At 37.8% G+C, this 27,374-nt stretch overlaps 3 protein-coding genes across 7 annotated transcripts in view; 1 reads left to right on the forward strand and 2 right to left on the reverse strand.

Annotated features, from left to right (window-relative positions):
* Window positions 1-27,374, reverse strand: part of LOC307162295 (uncharacterized protein) — a 236,559-nt gene that overhangs the window by 72,120 nt on the left and 137,065 nt on the right. The window lies entirely within an intron of this gene.
* On the reverse strand, window positions 1,217-6,585 carry LOC307169409 (carbonic anhydrase 4-like). Its single transcript, XM_079890022.1, has 7 exons — window positions 6,508-6,585; window positions 6,200-6,370; window positions 3,283-3,434; window positions 3,100-3,201; window positions 2,931-3,003; window positions 1,583-1,749; window positions 1,217-1,459 (listed from the first exon to the last, which is right to left on the reverse strand). Exons 2-7 carry the CDS (start codon window positions 6,225-6,227, stop codon window positions 1,274-1,276), a joined length of 708 nt encoding a protein of 235 aa, XP_079746148.1. The 5' UTR covers window positions 6,228-6,370; window positions 6,508-6,585; the 3' UTR covers window positions 1,217-1,273.
* Window positions 19,727-25,186, forward strand: LOC307163586 (uncharacterized protein). Of its 4 annotated transcripts, none has more exons than XM_079879707.1 (2): window positions 19,727-20,008; window positions 22,767-25,180. In XM_079879707.1, exons 1-2 carry the CDS (start codon window positions 19,951-19,953, stop codon window positions 23,726-23,728), a joined length of 1,020 nt encoding a protein of 339 aa, XP_079735833.1. In that variant the 5' UTR covers window positions 19,727-19,950; the 3' UTR covers window positions 23,729-25,180. The 4 variants fall into 4 exon arrangements, with proteins under 4 accessions (XP_079735833.1, XP_079735834.1, XP_079735832.1 ...); XM_079879708.1 differs by having other exon boundaries at window positions 22,797-25,180; XM_079879706.1 differs by lacking the exon at window positions 19,727-20,008 and adding an exon at window positions 20,626-20,773 and having other exon boundaries at window positions 22,767-25,186.

Genomic DNA, 27,374 nt, shown 5'->3' on the forward strand with positions numbered 1-27,374 from the left:
CACTAAAGTACTTTTAAAACTACTAGTCATATATTTCAAACCTTAGTTAAGCAATTATTATTATTATTATTTTTCATTATCTTGCTTACTCTAATCTAATGTACTTAAGGCATCAAGAGTAAAAGTAAAGGAATTCTGCATTTCTATTACTGCATGTTGCATTTTACTTCTGAATATTTTCAAGGTTGATACATTTAAACTATATACTTTTGTGTAGTTTAATGTAAAACAATGCATCATATTGTAAAATAACAATTTTGTAGTGTTGCTGTCCTGTGTGGGAAAATCACTTTGAGTATTAACGATGTAGTTCCTTACATACCACCACTGGTTATTTTTAAAATTAAAGTAACAAAATGTAGGCCTATTGTCACAACATTAACAAATTGTTGCTAACTACAGCTCCGTCCCATTTCAAAGGGCGCATCTGAAGTGCTCGGACTGGTCTAGCCTACGGAGGACTGTTCTTGTCGCCTAGCAACAGTGACTGACAGCTGCCGATGAAGAGCGGGAGTAACATCCGCACTCGACTGTTTATATTCAAATGGGTTTTATATTCAAATGGGGTTAAAAACCTGTATACATATATTTACCATGGTCCATTTATGTGTATAATAAAAAGAATACACTAGCCTACAAAATCACATCAAGGTAAGATATAAATAAACATTTGAATCTTCGGCTAAGCCGAAAGTATGACCTGAAACATCCTTAATACCATGTCCTCCAGTAAAATATAAAACATAAAAATGACAATAGCCAGTTCTGGCTCCATAGCATATCAAATGAATTATCAGGATGGCAGCATACTCTCGCACCGTTGCTTGACGCCTGGAGCGGTAATCGGGAACACCTGGCTGCGCAATTAGGAAATCCTACGGAGGCTACATGGTGCGTCCTTCGGAGGACGAATAGGCTGCATCCTTGAAGTCTTCAGTCCTTCGAAGGATGCAGCCTTCACATTGGGACACAGCTAAGCATTTTGACTGGGACACAGCTAAGCATTTTGACTGGGAGACATTTTGATATTAAACAGCAAACATTTATTGATTTAATTTTAATAACAGGTCTGTCATGCTTTAGACATTTAAAACATAAATCCTCTTAGATACTACAGAATCATCCAATGTTGAATATAATTACAGACACCATAAGTTTCATATAAAACATTAGCAGTCTATTTTGGATTTAAAAAAAATGTATATCCTAACTCTAGGCCTCATGTTATTGTGACAGATAGCAAATTGGGTGTTTAAAAACACAAATGTATTTTTTACAGCCAACACAAACTTGTCAAGAGAAGAACTGTGATGATAGATATAGCGGGTGTGGCCACTGATGAAGGTACCTCCTGTGATGTCACAACTCTGCCGTTCAAGGGCTGAACTCCTCTGAAGTTGTTGGTTATCAGAACTGAAGGGCTTACTTTGAAAAAGGTAGTTGTGCTGAAGCGGTTGATCTGTTTGGAGGAATAAATTCAACTGAGTGACTTTTAGGTTTTAACTCAGAAGGTGAAGAATGTTGCCATCCAGTAATAGACAAATATGATATTTTATGAATTACTCTAGTTTCCTTGACTTACCAAGTCCTGACTGACTTTGATGGGATCTTTGAACACAGTCCAGATCACAGCTTCATTGCAGTTGGGTATGGTAATAGAGCCTCGGTACCGGTAATATTTAGTCCTGTTCACCCCTTCAAGCAGACTGTCCATTGAGGTTTTATTCATGATGTCTGAGGTATTTTTACCTAAATACACAAAAACGTCAAGAGGGTGTAAGGAAACTACTTGGCCGTCTTCAGTTTTGTGCTAATTTGTTGTTAAATCATATCGGTTAAGAGAAATGAACAAAATATCTCACGTTTTTAATGGTGTGAATTGCAAGACTATTCATACTGATAAAAATTGTTACGTGCTTGATGTTAGAGGTATGATTGCATAACATTTAAGTGAGATATAATTGCTGCAGCATGTGCAATAAACAGAAACAACCGATAAAAAAGAATAAGGTGCAGTACTGAGTACAATTTATCAGAAAAAAAAAAACGCAGTGTGAAAAAGTTACAAAACAATATAAATAAATAGAATACAAACAAAACAAGTGTCACCAAATTGAAGAACAGATGATAAAAAAAACGATTCCCATAACTGATAACCCAGAAACCACAAACCTAACTAGAAATTGTAGAAACAAAACCGAAATCTTCAGCATATTCAACGCTTTACATTAACTACGCTAACTAAAACCAAAAATACAAAAAGTGGCGATCACTCTTAACCTAACTAACAATGAAGATATAACTGTAGATGTTTGCAAATTGCTGTAAGAACACCAATCGACAGAATTAGAAAGTGGCACAAACAAGTAAACAAGTAGTAAATTCAGAATTAGGTAATTGACAAAACAAACATGATCAAGTGGCAAGACCAAGAAACACACCACGCTCATAACTTTGGCTAATCAAGAACAAATACTACACGAATTTGGGCTCTGATAATGTCTGATGTTGCACTTAACACAAGGCTCAAGCACTAACGCTGAATCAGTGAAGACTATCAAACTGAGATCATATTTGCAATACATATCGTTAACCAAAGTACGAACCCAAAGATAGTTCGAAGTTCAAGATCACATGGCAAACATCGCTTTCACAGAATTGAGTGAAGTCTGACGCCGATCTGGCTCACTACTCAAAAATGAAAATCTGTCAACATTGTTGATCCAAACCCTTTATGACTTTCTTTTTTTCTGTGGAAAACAAAAGAAGGTGTTTCTCTATGATTTGTGCCTAAATGACATTGTTGTTTTGTCCCCCACGGGTTGCAAAAACATTCTTCAAAATGCGTTTCAATGGGGAACGACATGAAGGTGAGGAGTGACAAAATGATCATTTCTGAGTAAACTATCAACAACCAACTATTTCTTTACCTGAAGAAGAGATATTTGTCAAAAAGGATGTTAGGATATCCCAACTTTTTGTTTTGTTTTGTTCATTGGTTCCCTGTTGGTTAAATAAAAATACATACACATGAGCATACAACTAAGCCATTTGAGGTTTCCGCTTCCCTCTGGATATAACAAACGTGGTCTTGCTCACCTCAATAAAGAAAGCAAGAGCAGCCAATCCTGTGCTGTCATTAGCAGCAAGAGCAACTGACAAATTCCCATTGTATTTTGAATGGACATTCAGAATGTGCAGCTGAGAAACAGAATCAGACGGATAATAAAGATAATGCATTTGGGATAATGAAGTGCATGTGCAGGGAAAATGTATTCATACCTCCATTGAGTATCGTTTGCCATCCACAGTGTGTTCGGAGCCAGGCGAGGAGCTGCCGTTACCCCAGTGGAGATGGAATTGTATAGTGTTGTATAAACCTGGAAGATCACCTCCTTGCACTGCCATTTTATGATCATCCAGTTTGACCATCACTGTGAAGACAATGGACATATTAGACACAAGGTCCAGGACATGCAATACATTGACGTTGTGCTCAGGGGTGAAAGCAAAAAAAAAATCTTTTGACTGAATCCTTTGACTCCTCGGCCAAACCCCATTCCACAGCCTGTCTACCACTACATATTGGTTTATAAATAATCAGTATCAGTTTCATCTCGTCAGCATCCCAGATAGCTTAGAAGAACTAGATATTGCAACAGAAATGATTGACTCTCTCTTTTCCAGCACTTTAGACACAGTTGCTCCATTGCGCTTAAAGAAGATTAAAGGAAACAGTTAAGAACAGATGCAGACATTTTTAATTGTAATTTTAATATGTCAGCTGCTTCTGGTATCATTCACCCCTTTTTAGCTGCACAAAACCGCTCGTTATGCTGCTTGATATTGCAAACTGATATTTCTTATCATATTATTTTAAAGAATTGTCTTAATTATAAACACGCTGGTTTGTAGCAAACAGCTTTACAGTTTACTGAACTTTGATATAGGCCTGCAGGTATATTATTTCCTTAAAGCGGCTAATAAATCGAAAGCATTCACAGAAAACACCTTACTTCTGCATTGAAAAATAAGGTGGATACCTCTTTTGCAAATGTAAAGGGGTCCTTGGTTATGATTTCACTTTTTAAAGGGTCATGAAACCAGCTCAAGTCACAATCTTTTTGAAAAAAGCAACTTAAATTGGTGTGGATGGCTGTGAGAAGAAGGGAGGGGTGTGGTATGACAGACATGTCAAACTGCAGAGTCTAGACCTGTTAATTGCAGAATCTAGACCTGGCAGCATCGCAGGGAAAGATATGCAACTCACTGGAACTTTTGCACCACAAAAACAAACACTTTGCGACCCATGATTGCCTCTCTCGTCTACTACGCGATTTCACAGTTTGACATGTCTGTCATTGGAAAGATCCACGTGGTGTCATGAATAAATAATAGACAGTGTTTTCTCATAGGATAAGAATACTCAGTCTCATAATTACGAGACACCGGTGAGTCATCAAATTACTACAGTGCTCTGCCACCTCATCCTGTAACGAAAATCTAAAAAAACTAAAATTTAACCATTTTCGCCCTACTATTAAATCTAACAGATGCTAACATTGTATTCAATGGTGTTCATCACACATACGTCTGTTAAAATCTCCGAAAATTTGGTTCAGGGTTTCATGACCCTTTAAACTGGTGTGTTGTTTGAGCATAAACAACATCTGCAAAGTTGCAATGCTCCAAGTTCAATGTAAAAGGAGATATTTCCTTTTACAGAAACTACAACAAACGGCTGGTAGGGACTACGACACAGGTGTCAAACTGTTCCTGGAGGGCCACAGCCCTACAGAGTTTTGTTCCAACCCTGCTTCAACACACACACACCTGCAGTTTTCAAATAAGCCTGAAGGACTTGATTAACTGATCAGGTGTGTTTAATTAGGGTTGAAGCTAAACTCTGCAGGGCTGTGGCCCTCCAGGAACTGAGTTTGACACCCCTGGACTACAACAAGCTTCTTCCCGGGTTGGTGACATCACAAACCCTAAAATGTACATAAAAACTGTCCCTGGGAACATGCAACAAAGAGGGTGAGGCCATGTTGGGCTGCTTTAGAGAAGAGGAAGAGATGTTGTTGCCTGAAAAAGTTTGTCCTAAGGCTGACAAACTTAGAGAGGTTAAAATGTATTATTAACACTGTTTCTGAACATTATAACCTCAATGTTTGTCTGTGCGCTGCACATTTGTGTGCGCTGCACATTGAGAAAAGCTCCCAGAAGAGAGTAAAATGCAGGCTATTCGCACAAAAGCTTCTTCTGAAAGACGTAGCCATTCCCAAGTATGTCTTATTATTTGTAGATGTGTTTTCTATCAACAGTTCCAATTGGAAGCTTTATGTAGTTGCTATGATAGCTATGATGTAAAAGAAGGGCAAAGCTTTGCCTCCGCTAGCCTGCTAACTAACATTACAGTACTGACGTAGTGTTTACTGTAGCTTTTGTAAGCTCTTGCTTTTGTAAGACTGTTCACCGCCTCTTAGGAATATTATCTATGATTTTGTGATCGATTACTGTTTGTATTACCATAGATTTCCGACAAATATGAAAAAAATGGTGGATAACATCGTATCTATAAGAAACTTACAGGTTTGAAATTGACGCCATTGTTAATATTTACATTTGAGTACAGTTCGTGGTTAGGAAGGGGGGTGACATTTCCCTAAGCACTGCCAATCACAACAGAATGGGCCAGCTAACCAATTACAATGCATTTCGTATTTGCGGAAGGAGGGGCTTCATCGAAAATAGTGTGTTCTACCAGACTGGGGAGAGAGGAGCTGTAAATCAATCAAGCATGGAAGCATATTCTAGTACACCCCAAAAACAAAATCAAGACTTCATAAAAGGACCCCTTTAAGGTGCCTCTATGTAGTCAGTGAGTCTCATTGTAGGAATCAAATAAATTGTATCTTCTGTTGTCTAACAGTTTTTTACCCAGATCTCGGTTTTGTATACTTTTCTGGAGCTTTTTAATGTGAAACTACCATTGGTACCATTGGTACCAACTACCAATGTGTTACCATCTCTTAAGGATTGATCGCTTTTGTTGGTAACCTATATTCCTCATTCAGAAGCCACTTTGAATAACTCGGCTAAATAAACGTAGCAACTATATTTTGTAAAGACAAACAAATCCTATAATGATAATAAAAAAATAAAAAAATCAAGGTTCCCAGTGCGCAGCGCTCCTTACCAGATTCGCCTGTATTCATGATTGACATGAAGGTGGAGTTGTCATCAAAACCAGTGAAGTTAAACGAGGTCAGGTTAGGATTTCCCTGAACACTTGCAGTCACGATATTAATGGGAGATTGCCTGGATCCATTGCAGGATTGTGCAGCAATTTGGGGCCAGGTTGTAAAATCTATTACAAATTAGATGTCAAAAAATATTTACTTCAGAACAAGTTTTAAATATAACATTTTATAAGAAGATTCATATTAACATTTATATTCACTTTTATGCAGTGGAATATTTTATAATATAATAAATCACACTTACTGCATGTTGGCTCGTGATAGCACCATTCTGTTTAGGTTTAAATGAAAACATTAATAAATATAACCAATGAAACAGCAGAACTTCCATAAAAAAGTTTCAAGTGCCTTAAGTGCCTATTTTAATAGGAGTTTAGATATGCATTGAGTAAATGAAGTTGAACTTGAGATACTCACCCACTGATTCTTGGCCGTGGACGGAGGGACACAGGAGAGCAGCAAGGAAGATTACCAGCAAGACAATCATCTAAATCAAACAAGAAATCATTACAATGGAAATCAATGCTGCTAACATAATTTAACCTTATCATAAATAAATTGAATATGATATGAGAAATGAAATCAATCAGAATACGGTAGTTAAGGTTTTACCGTACCTCTTCGATTTGATTCACCTGTCGGTATTCAGAAAAATGATGAATGGCTTTGTTCTCACCTTATATACTATTCGCAGCTCATTTTTAATCCACTCGTCTACATTCCGATCAAACGCATGTGATCACATTGCTACGTGTTTATTCATCATACTTTCCTGTACATATCTGCCAGTACTTGAATTATCACATTCGTACCTCTCAGCATCACTCCTCACACCTCTCAGGTCATGTTCTCGAACCCTCTCGTGATGGAGGTGAAAAGCACAGTTCATGATTGTTATTTTCCTTTCCAACCTTTAAAATGAGTAAAAAATGTTTATTAGCTGTCGACTTGGCAAAATAACCTAAATAAATGGTTGTCAATAGCACTAGTTTAAGTTTATTTGGATTATATCAACAGGTAAACACTTCTGGTCAGGGTTCAGGTCAGGGGACGTTCATTTTGTGCTCATTGACACATTTTTGTGTTGATTTTGATGTTTGTTTTGGATCATTGTCCTGATGGAAGATCCAACCATGGCCTATTATAATATTTCTAGCAGAGGCAGTCAGGATTAGATTTTTTTAATATGTTGCTAATTGCTAGAATCCATGAATCCATGTATCTGAACAAGATGTCCAGGACCGTTTTATTACAGTGGAGTTTGTACCTCTGCAGTTCTGAATTGAAATGTCCGGTGAGTGGTGCTAAAAGCGTAATGCTCCATTTTAAAATAATGTACACCTATACTAAACCCTAAACCTACCCGATAGTGTTAACAAAAGCAAATGTGACATAAAAACACAATCGTAACCATGGAATTTTAACTTGTTTTTGAACTCTTGTCTTTGAGCTCTTTTATCGTGACTCGTCTTTCACTGGATTCATACCTGAGCTCTCCACTTCACAAATCCAATTCTGTAGCAGCTGAGCTACTGAGAACGCTTAATATGTCAGTAAAATATACATCTGGTGGGTTTGCTGCCAAAAAGCTTTTTTTTTTTTCTTTTCATCTGACCATATAACCCCGTCCGTCCCTTCTGAAGTTCCAGAAGTGTCTGACAGCTGAATATGCTGGAGTTTGTTTTTGGATGAGCGAGGAGGATTTTTCTTGAAAACCTCCCAAACAACATTGTGAGGATGTAGGGGTTGTTTTAATAATTTTTTTATCTCTACAATTCTCTATCTGGGATCATTGAGAGTCTTTGGCCACTCAAACTCTCCTCCTCACCGTGCATTAAGACAATATAGACACACGTCCTCTTCCTGGCAGATTCGTAACATCTTTAGTTGATTATAACTTCTTAATTATTGCCCTGATGGTGGAAATGGGAATTTTCAATGCTTTAGCTATTTTCTTACATCCACTTTCTATTTTGTGAATCTCAACAATCTTTTGTTGCACACCAGAACTATATTCTTTGGTTTTACTCATTGTGATGGATGATTAAGGGAATTTGGCCTTTGTGTTTCCTCATATTTATACTCCTGTGAAACAAGTCATAGCTGGACAATTTCATGTTCCTATAGTCACAAATATATTGGGAATATACTTCAGAGATATTTCACTCATAACAAATTCTAGGGGTGCCAATAATTGTGGCATTTCATAATGTTATTTTTCCCCCACTGTCAAGCCTTGAACTTCAATGAAATGTTATATAGTATTTTTGTGCATTTTTTGAATGAAAGATCAAAAGGATAAACGATGCAGATTTATTTTTACAGCCATCTTTGATCATTGTGGCGAGCAGGACGAGGTCGAGGGACTTGAATGAACGACCCCCGTGAGACGCACCGGTCTCGTATCTCTCACGGAGGAACGACTATCATGAAGATCGAGAGAGGCCGGGCCTGGATTTTATTTGATGTGTTGTTTCTGTTTTATGTGGGCGGACGACTGCTAGCTTATACTTTCGTTTCTGTATTTGTTTTATTTTGGTATTAAAGTCTTTAGAACAGAGTTCTCAAACCGGTTCCACGGAGGGCCTAGTGTATGCATGCTTTTGGTCTTTCCCTTCAATTAGTGCCCAATTAAGACCTAGACTACCAGGTGAGGGGAGATCTTAACCAATTAGTGACCTACTCAATCAGTTTGGTTCAAGGTAAAAGAGAAAACCTGCATACACTAGGCCCTCCGTGGAACCGGTTTGAGACCACTGCTTTAGAATGTTCGGCGGATCCCGCCTCCTTCTTCCCACAATATCTAACCTTGCAACAATCATACTTACCAAGGGTGGCAATAATTCTAACCGCAACTGTAGATATATATAGAGCTCATTAGCCTGTTTTGCAAACTGTATCCTCATTCTTCTTTAGAGGTTACTGTAAAGAGCATTTCACATTCTCACGAATGTTCAGATGAATGGCATCAGTTATTTGTATCATACTTGATTTATATCCTTCTTGTCTGTTTAGTTTTTAATTAACCTCTTTAATTTTCATCTTTTGATGGTTCTTTCCTTTTTGTTTTGACCCATCAAAGAAGTCAATATTCAACTCATGAGAAAACGTCATCATTTTACGGGGTGGCAATTTCACAATGATTTGTATGCTGTGACTCCTATGGAATCATACAATTTTTTTAGAAAGATGACAATGGTTAAAGCGCCTATACTTTGGGTCTTTTATTTTAAGCCAGCATATATTAATCTAAAGTAGCCCACAATGATCACTTATGACTTCTGAGCTGTACGAGATATCTGAGATACAAAAGTGATAGAGTATGTTTTACGACGTATGAAAGTTGTCATATATAAAATGAGGTTTAATTTCTCAAGAAATCTTTTTTTTTTTACTTGTTTTTAATTGTTTTTTTGTTTGTTTTTTTTATTTTTGACATTTCCTAATTTTTACTGTCTTAAAGGTATAGCGGAGGATTTTTTTACTTCCGGGTGGAATGCCTATACTATTGGTCCTCCTAATTGTCAATCATTCTGGTGAATCAATCAAACTTTTCAAAAAGTGGAGAGGGCAGGTCTTATCTAAAATTCGGAAAGATCCTCCGCTATACCTTTAAGTTGAATGATGTGTGATATATTGTATATGTTTTCCATATGTGTGTATGAGGACTCTACTGCAAACAAAATCTTCCTTCGGGTACAAATAAAGGAACTTGAACTTGAACTTGAAGAAAGGAACCACATTGTCATTATTACTGTGAACACAATCCTTTAGCAGTGATTACAGCTGCTTATTTTAAGGATAAGCACAAAATTCCACCTCAGACAAATTAGATGCATGTCATTCCAGGTTTAAGGCCTGGTCTGCGTCGTTGTCCGTGTTGACGCGCGCAGAGGGAGCGTGTGAAACCCGAGGGAGCGGTCCTAGCAGACCAATCACAGCGCTTGCGTCCGCGTAGAGTTGACGCGTTGTTACATTTTTGGAGAGGTGCACGTCAGGGTACGCTGAAGGGTACGCGCGCTACACACAGCCTATGACGTAGCTACGGCGTGAGTTCGACGCAGAAGTATAAATAGGCCTTTAGGCTGCACGTTTCATGAAACTTAATCACGAAGCCAAAAATGCAGGCTCACCCAAGTCATCATTTATCAGCCTCTATCCCACCCTTAAACACATTATTTCCACTAAATACCCAGTGGGAACTTTATTTCCACTTTTGTAATATTTTCATCATTTTATTTAACCCTTGTAATGCATTAAAAAACGGTACACACATTTTGCATTTGCGGGTCCGTCCTGTGTGAACACTAGCCTGGGAAAACCCAGACAACTTCCGGCAAATTCAGATTTGCTCGAGAAGTAGTCTGGCAAAGAGCTCATTCAAGCCCATTTCAATGCCGTCGAAATCGTGGCAAGAATCAGAAACGTTGAGGCGGGCTTTACACAATGACGATCGCTCTGATTGGTTTTAGGTCTATCCAATTGCGCCCAGAGGCATTTGAGCGACGTCCGTTCAACTTTTAAATGCATTATATTCAAATTGCAAACAAATGAGGACAGTCTCCATGAAAGACCCACTGGCAGATGAACGTGCTACTACATTTCTCTCCGAAACGGTAGGAAATTAAATTAGATTTAATAAAGGATTTTTTAACTGTGACACGATGATTGACAGGGCAGTTTACATGACAGGATGCACGCGACAGATCCGTCCGAAAAAGATGACGAAGTAGTATGTCCCAAAGCTTGCCTACTTTTTTGCTACACATTCAAAAGTAAATACCTTTTCTTCACAAAAAGAGTACATACTTTTATGGCGTAGTGTAACTTAGGGATGCAGCATATGGCTTTACACGATGACGATCGCTCTGATTGGATTTAGGTCTATCCAACTGCGCCCAGAGGCATTTGAGCGACGTCTGTTGGTGACGCCCCTTTGGAAATGATTTGTCTATGGAGCTTTGCCAGACTATAACTCAGTTACTACTGAGAATGGTCTGGTTTTAACCAGACTATGTGAACACCCCTTACTCTCCTCTCCTCACCACTGCTTCTGTTATCAGCAGGATTTCTTGTGTTATTTTGTCTGGATCAATCAGACAATGGTGGAGTTTGTGCTATTAGCCTCGGCCAACAAAGAAGCTATTTGCACTTGGTGAATTGATCAAATCTAAATGAATATGATCAACAGCATTAATGTAACCTGCATGACCAATCTTAATATGCTCAGATGTTTCTACAGCATATATGCAGCCCTAAAAATATGCACAGAATCTTGTGAGACGAGATAGCTGGCACATCACAGCACTTAAGTGACAGTTTCTACAGGATCAAAATTGTACAGTCTTCAGATTTACAGTAAGAATGTCAGGGCTTCAGGCTATGATACTGGCAGTATGCCACTTCAAGCAGAATTACATTGCCTGTTGTCGTGTAATATTGGTTGAGCCTCTATAGTAATTCCTGTACTTCAGGGCAGGACTGCTAAAAGCAAAGCTCAAATCAGTCAAAAGCCTTTTTATGTTTTTTTTGTTTTTTTCTCAATATTGTTTGTGACAATACCTAACTGTGTTCCAATTGTTTTATTTATTTAAATACATGCACCATTAACAAAGAATCTCAGGTTTTGTTTTTCCAATTTTGTTCCTGGTATTGATTTTGGGGGACTGGGATGAAGATAGTTTGTTTTATTTATTTATTTATTTATTTATTTATTTATACATATCCAACAACTTGGCATCGTATTCCATCATGCAATCCCTCTGTCAAATTCCAGATATTTTGGAAGCTAAGATAAAATCCAGTGGAGTTGGAATTGTGTGATGAATTTATTTTCACCAAAGTAGTTTTAAGTTGTCATAAGTATCATAATGTTTTTAAATAGGGGGAGAGCGGGGCACAAACTAGTTTGTAACACACATGGTTTAAAACTTTCCACACATGCATATTTACTAGTTGCCATATCAAGAATATATATATATATATATATATATATATATATATATATATATATATATATATATATATATATATATATATAGTCTTTGGAAGTTTAAAATTAAAAATTAAAAAATGTGCAACATTAAAAAAACTTTGGAAGATATCATTGAACATTTAACCATAGCAAAAGTAGATTTCTTAATTCAGTTAATTTCTCTGTTCTTGATAATTTAAGGTTTTTTTTATGTGTGTTGATTTAAATTATGTCACGGCCCCTCCTCTGCCTTGCAGGGGCGGTTCCTCTGTCAGGCAGAGGAGGGTCGTTAGTGATTGGAGCCACCTGGGCTCAGGGTATTTAAACTGCTTTACTAACCACTCTTTCTCTCTGCTCCACCAGGTATGATCATGTTTTGTTTGTTCCTTTGTAGTTTTACTCAGTCAGTCAGTCAGTCAGTCAGTCAGTCGCTTCGTGAGGCAATGAAACAGTTGTGGGCAGATCGAGGCTTCGTGAGGCAATGAAACAGTTGAACCAAATGGGCCGTATTGTTTCGAGGCTTCGAATCAATCCGACACCCGTCTCAACGGTGACACCTAGTGGTCACTTGCAGGTGTTAATCTGAAACGATCTTGACGAGACATTAAAAAAATTGTGTTGTTTTTTATTATTGTATTTTTTCTAATATGTGAAGCTTGTAACCTGTAGGCTCCTCACTGTGTATAATGTTATTTTGGTTCTGCAAAATGAATATTAATAAAAGAAATCAAGCCACAATGTCTCACTTTTTTAAAGATTTTTATTCAAAAATATTAATTTCTCTACTGTGGAAGGACTTAGCCTACTTTGTCACTATATCACCAAAAATCCGCTATCTCAAAATCAAACTCCTCTCACAAAAACCCACAAGGTCAATATGCGTTGATTTCACTTTTATACAGATGTGCGATTGTGTGGTCTGTTCCCGACCGTGTCAATCAAACGCTGATTCGGCGGACCACACCTGAAGAAACACTTAGTGAAACACTTCGAGGCTTCGTTTGGCCATAGTCACATGACATGGGTGTTTTGAATCACGCTTCGGATCAGTGTTTGGAAGCATCTGCGCTTCGGGATCTCGCAAAGCTTCGGAACGACTGTTTCGTGTCAGCCATCCCTAACAGACAGACACACAGACAGACACACACACAGACACGCTAGGGATGGGGAAATGATGCCTCGTGAATCACTGAGGCTTTCCCCTGACTGTTCCGGGAAAAGATTCAAAGCGCTCTTTAGCCCCCAATGGCTCCTTCCAGACAGCTAACCCTAACCTCAACCTTAAACCTACCCATCCCCTCGCTGCCTGGAAGGCGCCGTTGGGGGCTAAAAACACCAAACACCATTCAAAGCTTCGAGAGTGTTGAGAACAGCGCCATCTGGTGCTTATTTAAAATAAAGCAGCCAGAAGCCTGTGTTAGAAGCTCTGGCAGATGAAGCAACCACAACACACTCCAAAGTTTCAGTGTTATGTGTACAAATAAAAGCCTTACATGTTTGTGTTTGATTTGTTCATTAAATAAATTCATTTTCTCTCCTCACAAACCCATCAACTAGACTGAGGCAACAATTTAGTTCAGATTGCTAAACTGTTTGTTTGAGGGGATGCTTTGGTTGGGCCGGTGTTGTTGGAGAGAGCGTTGAGAGCCATGTGTTCCTTTTGTTCAGTTAGCTTTGTAGCTAAATTTGGTTAGCAATTCACTCTGGGCCTTTTCTGGGTTTTGTTCAGGTGGGAGTCCTCTCCTGTTGAGGCTTATCAGCGAGTGTCGATGGGAGGAATTTCCCCTACATCGCCTCCGTGGATATGGGCGGGCCACCAGTTTCTAGCTGTCTTTTCCACTCCACTGGTTTTGTGTGCATAAAACCCCACCACATCATGGAAGTGGTACACAATCAAGAAGGCGTCAATTCGGCAATTTGATGGTTGCACTTATTTGTCTACTACTAAACAGTCTTCTATGACAGTTGTTCCTGATTTAACAAGTGATGTTGCAGTAGTAATTGACCATTTTATGGTCCATGACGGCAGAGGTCAGAGCAGAACACCAAAGTCCGAAGTTGCATCCTTTGCCTGCAGTCAATTTCCAGACTTTGATGACAAGATGTCCACAATGTGTACCATACCGCAAAACAGCAAGAGTGATGTCCGTACTTCGTGCAGCTGTCACTGTACAGGACAAGAGTGATCAAATGAGCACTTTTGTAATCGAAGATGTTGTGCTTCGTGAGTTGCTGGATGTGCAAATCGACAGTCGGCTGGAACCAGATGAGTTTGCAGCAAAGTTGCTCAGTGCTGATGATCATGGCCATTTGCACATAAAATACAGAGGACAACGTGTTATCTCTGAATCATTTATGATTCTGAGTCAGCAAATCAGTCTTCTGAATCACAAGGGAGAGACATTGTGGTTCACAAAACATTAAGTATGCAACAATCTTCAGAAGAAGTGTCTGAAGATTTGATGCTTGAAGAATTGTTTATGGTTGAAGTGCTGAATGTTCACAAAGCCAGAGCCAAGATGTGGTGAGTAGTGGAAGCATGGAACAATTTACAGAAGCACTGTCTGAAAATATAAAAATTGTAAAAAAAAAAAAAAAAAAAGTACATTAACAAATGTTAATTAGAATAAACCCAATGTTTATAGTTAATACAACATTATTCAGTGTTTGGCTAAGTTTCAGACAAGTGCCATCACTGTCACATTTGCAGACAAGTGCAGTGCTCATTTGCTAGTTTCCAGCACATTGTGTTGTATTTAACAGTGTTACAAAAGCCTTGTTTTGTAATGAACAGTGTAGAGGGGAAATAGCATGTTAACAGTTCACACATGTTTAGAGTCTGGCTTTGGAGGAAAAGGGAAAAGGAAGTAATGAAAGCAACAAAAGGTTTAAAGAAACTGCAGGACATAAGAAACCACAAGTTAATGATGTTCAGTTTTGGTTTTGAATTTTTGGTTAATTGTATAGTGTTACAATACGTTACATAAACAAAAGATGTAAATGTAAGTAGTTTTTATATCATTCATAATTAAGGAAATTTTGTGTTTTGATATTTGGGAGAAGTTTTTATTTATTTTTTGTTATTTCCAGATGTTAGTGTTAGTGGTTTGTGTTTTTATACATTTTGATAGTAACAAAAGTGGTAATTTATTTTCACAAGTGAAAAAAAACTGAACTGTGGCCAATATTGACTTGTTCAGATGTGAACAAGGAAGGCTACGTATGAAAGCCATTTCAATTTGTTCAATAAAGTGTTTTTTGTTTGTTTGTTTTTTTGTCGTTATTTGCACAAAAAGTATTATTGTTGCATCATAACATTAAAGTTAAACCAATGTAGTAATGTTGAACACTTGAACCATTTTTTTGCATCCTATCTGGATATCAAGTGGTGCAATGACGTTGCTGTCTATGTTTGGTTTAGATGCCATTTGGAATTTTGGAAAATACCTTAATTTTGTTTTACAAAGATAAGCAAAGGTCTTAGAGGTATGGAATGGCATGACGGTGAGTAATTAATGACAAATTTTATTTTTTGGGTGAAATTCTTTTAAGTAAAGGTAAATGTGAAGTGTTGTATATTAAAAGTAGGTTTGCAAGGTTGGTTTTGTTTACACAAAAAAAAAAATGTGTTCTTTATATTAAGCATTGTTCAATAAATGTGTTTGCAAAAAAAGGTATATGTAGCTGTATTGTGTTATGTGCACTCTTTTTAATTTTATGTTGCCTATGGTAGTGTTTGTAGTAGCCTACTCTATAAGGTGGACAATAGATTAATTTCATTTCACGGTTGTGCTTGTGCACTTTGCATGACCATATTTACTACTCAAGCGAATTTGGTGCAAACTCAAGTGAATTTGGTGCAGGAAAGAACAACTGTTTGCAGTAAAGTGGAGTAGATTGAATACTTTTACATTTGACCACAGCTTTAATTATTTTTAAATTAACAATTTTTTATTAGCATGTGTCCTACATGTTTCAATAAATTAATGTCAGACATATTTAAAGACCAAAGAGAAGTTGTTTTCATGGTGAAACCTCCAAACATTTGGCATCTCTGAAAAGTCCTGAATGTGCTCTTTACAGGACACCCAGGCTGTGACATGTATGATGTCAGAGAAATTCACTAAAATATAATGTCCACTACAGTGGACAATAGTCAATTCCTGGGTCCCAAGCTAAAAGGAAGAGCGTTGTCAAACTTAGGCAGTTTTTAAAAGATGGATTGGTTTTGAAGATTCATATTCGTGGCTAAACTGTGAACATTGCAGACAGCTCCAGACAAACAGTGACACTCAAACCCAGTGTTACTCACGTGTGGAGTGGAATAAACGCAATCTGCATCTTCCCGCTTCGCTCTCTCTCCAGCGCTGGAAAGCTTTTCTAATATTAACGCGGGTCCTAAAGCTCTTTCCGGATCATAACCATTCATTTTACAGTGATATTCCTCTGAGCTTTTCTCTTTTGTAATGTCTCTCAGCCATCTCTCTTTCTAGTCTTTCTTCCAATCTCCCTCTACGGTCCTAATGCTGGGGGAGAAATCATTCAAGAATCGAAATCGAGGTAAAATGTTCAATTAATTGAGATTTTGCTTTTATCTTCCAGCCTCTAGTTACCAGGTAACGGTAACTAAAGATTTTCTGTAAAATAAAAATATTATAGTTATTATTATTTTCTATTTATTATTTTGCAACTTTTACATTTACATATAAATTAAAGTTATTAGAATAATAATATTTGGAATAATAATGTTGTATAATGTTTTAAATAATAATAAATCTTATAATTATTATTAGTCATATTAATATGTTAAATGCAAACAAGCACAACAAACCTGGTGTTCTTTATAAAAATTATTTGTTTAAAATACTTTAAAACAAAAAAACAAAACAAAAAAACAATAAACAATAATCCAAAAAGAAAATTGCAATTAGATTTTTCCCCAAATTGTGCAGCCCTAAATACTTGACATCTGAAAGATACAGTGTATGGAAGAGATTTAATGTTACAAAATCACACTGAGTCTTTCACAGCTTTTCCTTAAAGGGATACTTCAGGATTTAGCATTAAGCTTTGTATTAGTAGAAAACCTGTAGTATTTTCGAATTACCATGCTTTCCACCCTCATATCCCCCTGAGACAAGAGATTTATGTATTTTTGTCTGGAAAAAATCCTCCGAAGACGCAAAAATCGTCATTTTGCGTCATCTGAGGATTTTCTGGCCAGAGGCTAAAGACTACAGCCAGTAGAAGGAGCTGTTCCGCATGTTTTCAACCCGCCCATATAGGGTGGGATCTCACTCACAGAATGTACACACAGTCAGCCTGGAAGCTAAGCTATCAGGCTCTTGAAATGTGTAGAAAGCTGAGTAGTAGGGGTTACCATCCTCTTTTTCCCAGATTTGTCCGGCGGGTGAGATAGTTCAAAATGTTCGGGATTCGGCTTTTGCTTTCTGCAGTCGCCAGTCATTGTTTACATGCACACCTCTTGTTTCAATCTAACTGAATTCATTCCGATCGGTGAATCTGAATGTAGTGTTTACATGAACGCTAAACAAGTGATCGGTTGATGTGCGTTTTAACATTGCTAAGAAAATTCCCGCTCCTCCGTGAGAGATGCGAGACTCAGTAATGACGCCACCGGCCTCCCGCTGTTCTCCCGCGGCCGTCAGCCTCGTCCTGATCGCCACAGTAAACATGATGAATGGCGACTGTAGAACGCAAAAGCCGAATCTCGAAAAATCTCGAAATCCAGGGCAAACTCGTCACGGAGACTCACTAAGTTAGTAGCCTAACCTTCTTGTTGTTTTCAACTGCGCTCTCTAACCGGTAGGAGTGGCCTCCTAGGGCAGCGAAGCAAGTGCATTCTGGGAGTTGTTGTCTTTCATCCACATAAGCCAAAAATACATTTTCTGGATTTTCTCAGTCTAGAAAACTCCAAATCCAAAAATTTCTTCACATTTCTTCTACATAAATGACCTATTTTAAATACACATTCATCTTTCCAGAGGTGAAGTATCCCTTTAAGTACTCAGATCAGAATAATTATTCTCCAAATTGAGGCATGGAATAACAGCTGGAGTAGCATTGACTGGGATCACAGACTGGGGGAGTTCACACCTGGATGACAAACACAAACACACAGCATCTCTAAACTCTCACTTCTATTACATTTTGTTCTGTTTCTCTGGACACGAGTGCATTGTACCAGTCACACTGAGACATTTCAAATGATACCAGACATGTAAAGATCATTATATTCTGCTATGATCACTCACAGTGAACTGAGTGAAGGGGAGAATGGGTAAAGGGACTGAAGTGGGAGAAAGAACGAATGAGAAGGAAGGACCGGAGGGAAAAAGCTTTCCTGCATCTTCACTCTGTGGGCTGTGAAACAGAAGCCTGTGTGTGTTTGTGTTGTCCGTATCTCAGAAGATCAAAGTATCTGAGGTTATTTCAGCCTTAAACTGTTACTTCTGACAAGATTTTCCTCTTTTAAAAACAGAGCATTTCTAAAATTGTGAAACTTCATCAACCCTGTTACCAAAGTTACTGTAAGAAGAATAATCTCTAGAACTATGAATAACTTCTACTATTTATGAGAAATGCAACTTCAACACTAACTATAAATCAGATTTAAACTGAATCTAATGATGATCTAATAATTTGTATTGCAATTAATGCAGCTTTGAGAAAATCAAACAATGTTTAGATTCATATGGACATATAATGGTGTAGTTATTTACCTGAGTATCATTCATGTTTTTGTGTTATTGATGTTTTATCCATGTCATATTCTGAGAAATAAGAGTATTGTCTTTCAATAGAGCAGTTTTACAGGCTTTTATCATCAATCCTGACTCAAATAATGTGTTTCTAACAGCAAACACTCAGAATAAAGTGAGATGATCTGCTGATGATCCTGAATGGCTTGTTGAATGAGTGTTGATAGTCTGAGGCTCATCAATATTAACAGATCTGCTGAAAACACACTTTATTTCATGACAATAGTTCCTGTTTTCACCTCATTTATTATGCTGATGTCTTCAGATCTGCATTAGAGTAGCAAAGCATGCGACTGGAATGGATGGAAATGCTCATATATGGTGAAGCCCTTAGTCTCATTTTCACTGTTTAAAACACAAGTATATGGAATGTATTGATCACCTTTGAGGCCTGTATATGTTTGATACTGGACTCTGGAGTTGCTTTTGCAAAAGCACTCGACTTTGTGAGATAAAATAATTTCTTGGGTAGTAAAGTTTATTTTCTGGCATCAAAACCCCAAGACTTTAAGACTGATTTTTAATGAAGTGACAGACTCCACAACAATTTTTGAATGAAGAAGGAGAATAATTATGAGAATAATTAGGGTTATGAATTGAATTAGCATCAGTTACTTTATGATAGACAGACAGACATGATATCCAGTTTTTTTTTTCAGATGTGTCATTTAGTTAAAAAAACTCATTTACTGATTTTTGGCAGATCAGCTCCTCCCACAGCAATCACATCATCAGTGAAGCTCCTCCCACATCAATTACATCATCAGTGAAGCTCCTCCCACTGTAATTCATCATCACTGAAGCTCCTCCCACAGCAATTCCCCAATAAATGCTGTAAATTCCCATCAGCTTCAAGTGAAGACGAGCATCAGAGCATCAGGAAGAGCTGAAATCTGCAAAGACTGAGTTTATTAAAGAGGACAGTGAGAACATGAGTGATCCAGAACCCTGCAGAATGAAACACACTGAAGATCCTGAAGAACAAAGAGGTTGGTGTTTATTCTTCATTCATTCATGAGGCTGAAGAACATTCATGTTAGAAACATTCAAGCACTTCATCACATTTAGATAAACAGTTCAACTATGAAATTTACATTTACATTTAGTCATTTAGCAGACGCTTTTATCCAAAGCGACTTACAAATTAGGACTAGGTTAAGCGAGTCATCATGAAGAGTCAAAAACAAAAACAACGCAAGAAGTGCTCAAGATACGAAGTTAGGCATTATTCAGAGTAGCATAAGCCCGATAAGTTTTAGAGGGAAAGGGGAGGGTTTTTTTAGTTTTGTTTTTTTATGCGGTTAAGTGCTCACGGAAGAGATGGGTTTTCAGCTGTCTTTTAAATGTTGTTAGGGATTCTCGTTGACCGATCGTAGGCTTCTGGTAGGGATGGGTACAGATTTTCAACAAATGTTCAGTAGAGAGAGGTTGGAGAAACTTTCATATAGATTGTCAACTTCAGGTCAGATTATCTCACTTATTTACACTTATTTTAGATCTGGTTCACCTCGGGTTTTTTTTTTTTTTTTACATACAGTTGTAACAGTTCTGAAAGGCTGTTCCATTTCTTGTGCTGTAATGCTGCTCCCCGCCTCAAGGGGGATCTAGGGAGGTTTCTACGGGAAGGGCTATCCTTTTAAGAGAGACAAGTAAGAGTGTTTAGAGAGGTACTGGCATGGCTTTGAGTGTTTGCTCAACTGAGCTGGATGCAAGAAACCCTATTATGAGGAACTTTATTGGTTCAACAGCTCAATGTAAGTTGTGTATATTTTGTAATTCTATGTTTAGTATGTGTCAGTTGCATATTTTGATTTGTGTGAGTATTTGTTCAGAGGGTTCATCAACACATGCATTGATAAAGTAACTCCAATAAAGTAATAGCCTAGTTAGCATTTACTTGTTTACATAGGATAATAATGTATTTTATTTTATTTATGCACCTATTGCTAAAAGCACTATATAAATAAAAGTGACTTGACTTAACTAACGTATCAGTTTAAAGTATTTTTTTTTAATCAAAGTGCTGTGGTAGGTCAAACTACCTTTACTTAACATTTTCTTATATTGAAAATGTTAATTTCCTGTCATCTCTTGGAATATCTGAAAGCCATGTTTTTGGCTAATATGTGTCATTATTAGCAGAACACATTTTTGTGGAAATTTATGTTGGTGCAGGATGATGTTTTCCCCTTTTAATGAGTCTTTTTAGTTTATGTGGCTGTTTCACATCATGCTTGACATTCACCATTGTGTCTTAAAGCAGTAAATTCTCAGTAGAACTCCACAAACTACGCCCCTGGAGGAGGTGTTGTGTGTGCTGTGTAAACAAACATGATGGTTATTTTAGTGTGTATATATATATATATATATATTTGTAATTGTAATGCATTACATTTACAAGTAACTTTCCCCAACACTGGGCATTTGTTACCGGGAGATCAACGTTAGTGGCCGGTGGGAAACTCTAAGTGACAATGACATCTGCTTGAATAAGTGAAATAAAAAGATTTAAACAGAATAATCAAATGTTTACCTAAATTATTGGCGTTTCAACCTAAATTCGAGGATGTGGGAAAATTGCTCAGATAAATTGGAATTAAATTACTTTGTGCACCGAAAAGACAGCATGCAGGAAACCTTCTACCACACCATTGGATTCAGACATTGGGACAATTGGTTTGACCTTGCATTTAAAAAATGTGTCTCCTTTCTGCTATTACATCGGGCTCATTTTTACATCATTTATTTTCATATTTCTATCTTATAAGACATGGACTTGCCGCCACCTAGTGGTGGTTAAATTGTCATATTTATTTATCCATGACAGTACCCTGGTAATCCAGAGTTCTCGCGAGAGCACAAGTTGAATTCAGCGAGTTACTCTGGTGTCGGATTATGTTGCTCATTAAATATGCCCCTTGATCTGAGCTGCACCAATCACATCAGGTTATTTGATATAGGCGGGCCAGAGGTGAGCTAAACAGATAACGACAGCGATGTGACATCCAAGTCATTAGTAAACATTGCAAGATGGTTATGGATGAACACCAGTTGTTTGAAACGGCTTTTGCCGCTACACTGAACGAGTTAGACTTGGCTTTTTATCTAAAACAGGAACAGAAGACGGCGCTCGAATCGTTCCTTTGCAAGAAGGAAGTTTTTTGCTGTTTTGCCGACCGGATACGGCAAGAGTCTAATCTCCCAGTTAGCTCCGCTGGTAGCTAAGCGTAATGGGTTTATTGCTGTGATTGGTCGTAGTGTTTTTCAATTGTGTGCAGTGAGATTTTCAAATGCATTCTTGGTGCCGCCCCTCGAGCTGGCCGACTTTCATTAGTTGACGCCAGACCATTAATCTTTCAGATTTAGGTCTGGATTTCCAGGCTACCATGACAGGCCTGTACCGAACAAAACAGAATCAGCAAAATAATTTTAATTATTGTTTTCGGAAAATTCCTAACAAATATCGAGAGAGAATTGTATTTCAATTTTGCACACCCCTTGGCACTATAAATGTATAAATGTTAATATCACATTAAATAATTGTGTAATTAATCAAATATATTTAATATTTCTCACTTCAGAAACGTGATTTGTGCCTTAAATGTCTTGAAAATAATAATTGAAATATCAATGTACCTCATTCATGCAATTAATTTATGAAAACAACACCAGAATTATCATATTTTATAGCAGTCGTCTACTAGTACTTTCTGCTATTACTAAATTAAACTTTTTCTTTTGTGTCAGACCCGATGGAAGTGAAGGAGGAGAGTGAAGAACTGATGGAAGTGAAGGAGGAGAGTGAAGAACTGAGTGAAGTGAAGGAGGAGAGTGAAGAACTGATGGAAGTGAAGGAGGAGAGAGAAGAACTGATGGAAGTGAAGGAGGAGAGTGAAGAACTGAGTGAAGTGGAGGAGGAGAGTGAAGAACTGAGTGAAGTGAAGGAGGAACATCATGTCAAACCTGGAGAAAAACCTTTGAGTTGCTCAAAGACTAAAAAGACATTTTTAAAGAAAAGAAGAGCCAAGAAATCTTTCACCTGCACTCAGTGTGGAAAGAGTTTCTTAAAAGCACGTGATCTTGACCGTCACATGAGAGTTCACACTGGAGAGAAGCCGTTCTCATGTGATCAGTGTGGGAAGAGCTACTCACGGAAAGATAGTCTACAGATTCACATGAGGATCCACACTGGAGAGAAGCCGCCCCCCTGCGCTCAGTGTGGGAAGAGTTTCTCAAACACACGTGATCTTGATCGTCACATGAGGATCCACACTGGAGAGAAGCCACACACATGTGATCAGTGTGGGAAGAGTTTCACACTATCATCAAACCTTAAGAAACACATGAGAATCCACACTGGAGAAAAGCCACATGTGTGTGTTCAGTGTGGAAACAGTTTCACATTAAAACAAAATCTTGATGTTCACATGAGGATCCACACCGGAGAGAAGCCGTTCACATGTGACCACTGTGGAAAAACATTTGTTACTGCATCACACATGAAGAGACACCTGACAGTTCATACGAAGGAGAAGCCACATTCATGTTCTGTGTGTGGAAAGAGTTTTTCACTGCTGGAGAATTTACGTAAACATGAGAAAATACATACTGGTGTGAGAGAGTACATGTGCTTTGAGTGTGGGAAAACTTTTAATACAGCTGAACCATTAAAACGGCACCAGAGAATCCATGCTGGAGAAAAACCTTAGAAGTGTTCACACTGTGACAAGAGATTCAATATGTCATCAAATCTGAAAACACATGAGAGGATCCACACTGGAGAGAAGCCGTTCACATGTGATCAATGTGGGAAGAGTTTTACACGATCATCATTCCTTAGAGTCACATGAAAATCCACACTTGAGAAAAGCCATGTGTGTGTTCAGCAGGGTTGGGGAGTAACGGAATACATGTAACGGCGTTATGTAATCAGAATACAAAAATACAGTAACTGTAAATCGTTACAGTTACGTCAAAAAACGTTGTAATCAGATTATAGTTACATTTTTAAAAAAGGGGGAATACTTTCAGGATTACAATGGTTTAATATAAAACTAAATAAATCAGTATTTTGGCATACTATCACTATATTAAAGGGTAACTAAACACTAAACCAACTCTTTAGTTAATGATGTGTAAGAATGGGGCTTTATTAATGTTGTTCATTGATTCAAGTATTTTTTTTTTATGGGCAGAGCAAACTAACAACTTCGAATTAAACTGTAGCGGTATCCGATTATAGATAAAGTTAGATAGATAGCTTTAGTCAACATGTAGGCCTATTTTAAAATAAACTATGTAGATTGTGTTGATAGATCTGCCATTTTCCCTATGATCCTCCTCCTGCTTGTTTCTTCACCTGCAGAACTTCTGATGATTCGGCTGTGCAGTTCCGCCTGGCACTGAGCATGATTCATGTGAGCATATGCGAATTTTTGGAGGCGTACATATTAATGATCCCGACTGTTGCGTCACAGTCGGTGTTATGTGGAGATTCAGGGGTGTTTTTCAAAAACGAGTTTTAAATAAGAAAGAGAAAACTTTGGTGTTTGAGACTCACTGTATGTCATCTCCATGTACTGAACTCTTGTTATTTAACTATGCCAAGATAAATTCAATTTCACATTCTAGGGCACCTTTAAGTGATGTATCGGTACTTTTACTGCGCTATTTTCCTTGTACCTGCCGTCACTACATTATATATTTATTTTTATAATAAGTCATGTGACTCCCGTCAAATCAAATCTCGCACGCGGAAAACTTAGCATCAGACCAGCATCAAACAGACACCTGGCAACAATTTATTTTAATCATGGAGGATGAGGAGGGAGGAATTGTGGTGGTGGATGCGCCAACATGCAACAGCTCAAATACAGCACTTCAGCATCCTTGGCCATACCTGAAAGAGCTTTTTGAAGTGAAGACGAAGAAGGGCAATTGTGTGATTATGTCATGTCTACTTTGCTTGCCTAAGCCAGTTGAAATCTCGGCATTCAAGAATTCTTCCTCTAATTTGAAAAAAACACATTGAGGTAAGTTTCGAATATCTGTATCATATATCTTGTTAAATTGTATAATAAAATTCATCATATAGTGCGCAAGTTTGTTCATGTAGGTCTATGGGTTTATCATGAGTGTGAATGTTTGACAACCGAAATTATTCTGCCAAAAATAGCAAAAAAAAAAAGCACTGAAAAGATTGAATAAATTTTACCGGACAATGGTGTTTTTGATGACGCGATCATAGCAACCATGATAGCTACCAGTGAGCCTAGAGTAAGAGGCACGGGCACTTTATAAAGGGGTTGTTGCTGGTTACTGTATGATGACTGAAATCATGAAATTGCCTTAAACAATTATTAAAAAAATAAACTGCAGAATGTTACTTTTTTTTAATACACGCACAAATTATATTCTGTTAGCGCTGCACGAGCTTGCGGTGCCATCTGCTGGAAACAGTTAATTTATTTTGTTTGTTTACCAGGCTTCAAAGTGCATTAAGCATAATCTATCATCACTGCTAGATTTTTGTCCCTTACATCGATTTCGTTTAGCATGTAAATGCATTAACCTGCTTTCTGTCGACTTATTGAAGTGGATATTTTAATGTAACGTGTTCTCACATGGTGATTTAAAATTTTAGTTCATGTATAGCAAATAACTTTCATAAAACATCAGATTTATATTTAAATCAAGTTTATTTTTTATTTATTTTTTATTTGTGAGCAAAAATGATCAGTGGTGAAAATTGTGTGTTACTCAATTCTGAAGTGTGTTCTTTTTACACAGAAAACATCCAATGAAATTAAAGCAGTACAATGAATGCATCTTGAAAAGAAAGAAAGAAAGAACTCAGAGGAACAGAGGTGTGATTCAGCTGTGAAACAGATGAAGATTAAAGACTTTGCTATGTCCTGCAGGCAGGTTACTCAGTCCACAATTGACAGGCTTGTAGTTGAGTTTGTCTGTGAGAGCCTTCAGCCCTTTACCATAGTTGAACTTCCTACATTCAAAAATCTAATCTGTACAATGCAACCTAGCTGTACAGTTATGTCCAGACCAACTGTGAAGCTGAGAATCGAGGAAGCAGCCGCAAAGATAAAGAAAAACATCATTGCTGAGATGGCAAAAGTCCGTTATATAGGTACCACTACTGACTGTTGGACAGCACGACAACACAGTTACATCGGATTGATGAACCTACTCTGGAAAGAAGGTCAGCTTCCATTGCCTTCAGACGCTTGAAAGGTTCACATACATTTGATTTGCTTGCAGGGACCTTGGATGACATCCACTCGGAATATGGCATGTCAGAAAAAATTGTCAGAACGACAACTGATTGTGGATCAAATTTTATCAAAGCCTTCAAAGTGTATGGTGAACAGAGTCAGGAAGAGTTAATTGGTGCTGACACTGCTGAGGCAGTGACACTGGAGTGTGAGAACGATGAAGAAGGATTTGAAGTTCAGGACACCTGTTCCATTTTAAACACTAACAGTGGGTTGGAGTATCATCTACCCAAGCATCAGCGAACGCGTGTCATATTCTTAATTTGGTGGCTACTGTGGATGCTTCCAATGCAGAGGACAGCAGTGAGGTATTTAAGAAGCTTTCCCGTTCAAATTTGCGAAATGCCAGGCATTGTACAATAAAACCAGCCGGTCTGCCATCAGTGCTGAGATTGTGCAAGAAGAATGTAAGCTGCAGTTCATTCAGCCCAACCACACACGATGGAATTCAGTGTACAATGCTGCAGAGAGGGTAATGCGGATCCTAAAGGAGCAGGGAGAAGCATCCCTTCGGAATGTATGTGCAGCATTCAAAATGAAAATGTAAGTTTGTTTGCTCAATCTCACTCTGTTCTAATTGGAATAGTAAAGAAATTGTTCACTTAAAACTGAAAACTGTCACTTACACACCCTCAAGTTGTTTCAAACCTGTATGAATGTCTGTCTTCTGCTGAACATAAAATAAGATATTTTGAAGAATGTCGGTAACCAAAAAGTTGATGGACCCCATTGACTTCCTTGGTAGGAAAAAAAAATACTGTCAATGGGGTCCATCAACTGTGTGGTTACCAACATTCTTCAAAATATCTTCCTTTGTGTTCAGCAGAAGAAAGAACTTCATACAGGTTTGAAACAACTTGAGGGTGTATAAATGACAATTTTCATTTTTAAGTGAACTATTCTTTTAAGATGTTTGTTTTGATTTTGACTTTATTTATTTTTTAAATAGGCTAAATCTAGTTTTGTAGTACTCGAGACCGGTCTTGGTCTCGAGACCACTTTTTGATGGTCTCGGTCTCGTCTCGGACTCAACCGCATTTGTACTCGGTCTTGTCTCGGTCTCGGA

Source organism: Squalius cephalus (genome assembly GCF_949319135.1).
Source record: "Squalius cephalus genome assembly, chromosome: 1".
NCBI classification, from domain to species: Eukaryota; Metazoa; Chordata; class Actinopteri; order Cypriniformes; family Leuciscidae; genus Squalius; species Squalius cephalus.

Coding starts and splice junctions, on each gene's coding strand:
- LOC307163586 (XM_079879706.1), top strand. CDS start 20,695: ATGGCTTTGAGTGTTTGCTCAACTGAGCTGGATGCAAGAAACCCTATT. Junction 20,774..22,766: donor TATTGGTTCAACAGCTCAAT/GTAAGTTGTGTA, acceptor CTTTTGTGTCAG/ACCCGATGGAAGTGAAGGAG.
- LOC307169409 (XM_079890022.1), bottom strand. CDS start 6,227: ATGTCAATCATGAATACAGGCGAATCTG. Junction 3,435..6,199: donor CATGAATACAGGCGAATCTG/GTAAGGAGCGCT, acceptor TTGTCTTCACAG/TGATGGTCAAACTGGATGAT. Junction 3,202..3,282: donor GCAAACGATACTCAATGGAG/GTATGAATACAT, acceptor TCTGTTTCTCAG/CTGCACATTCTGAATGTCCA.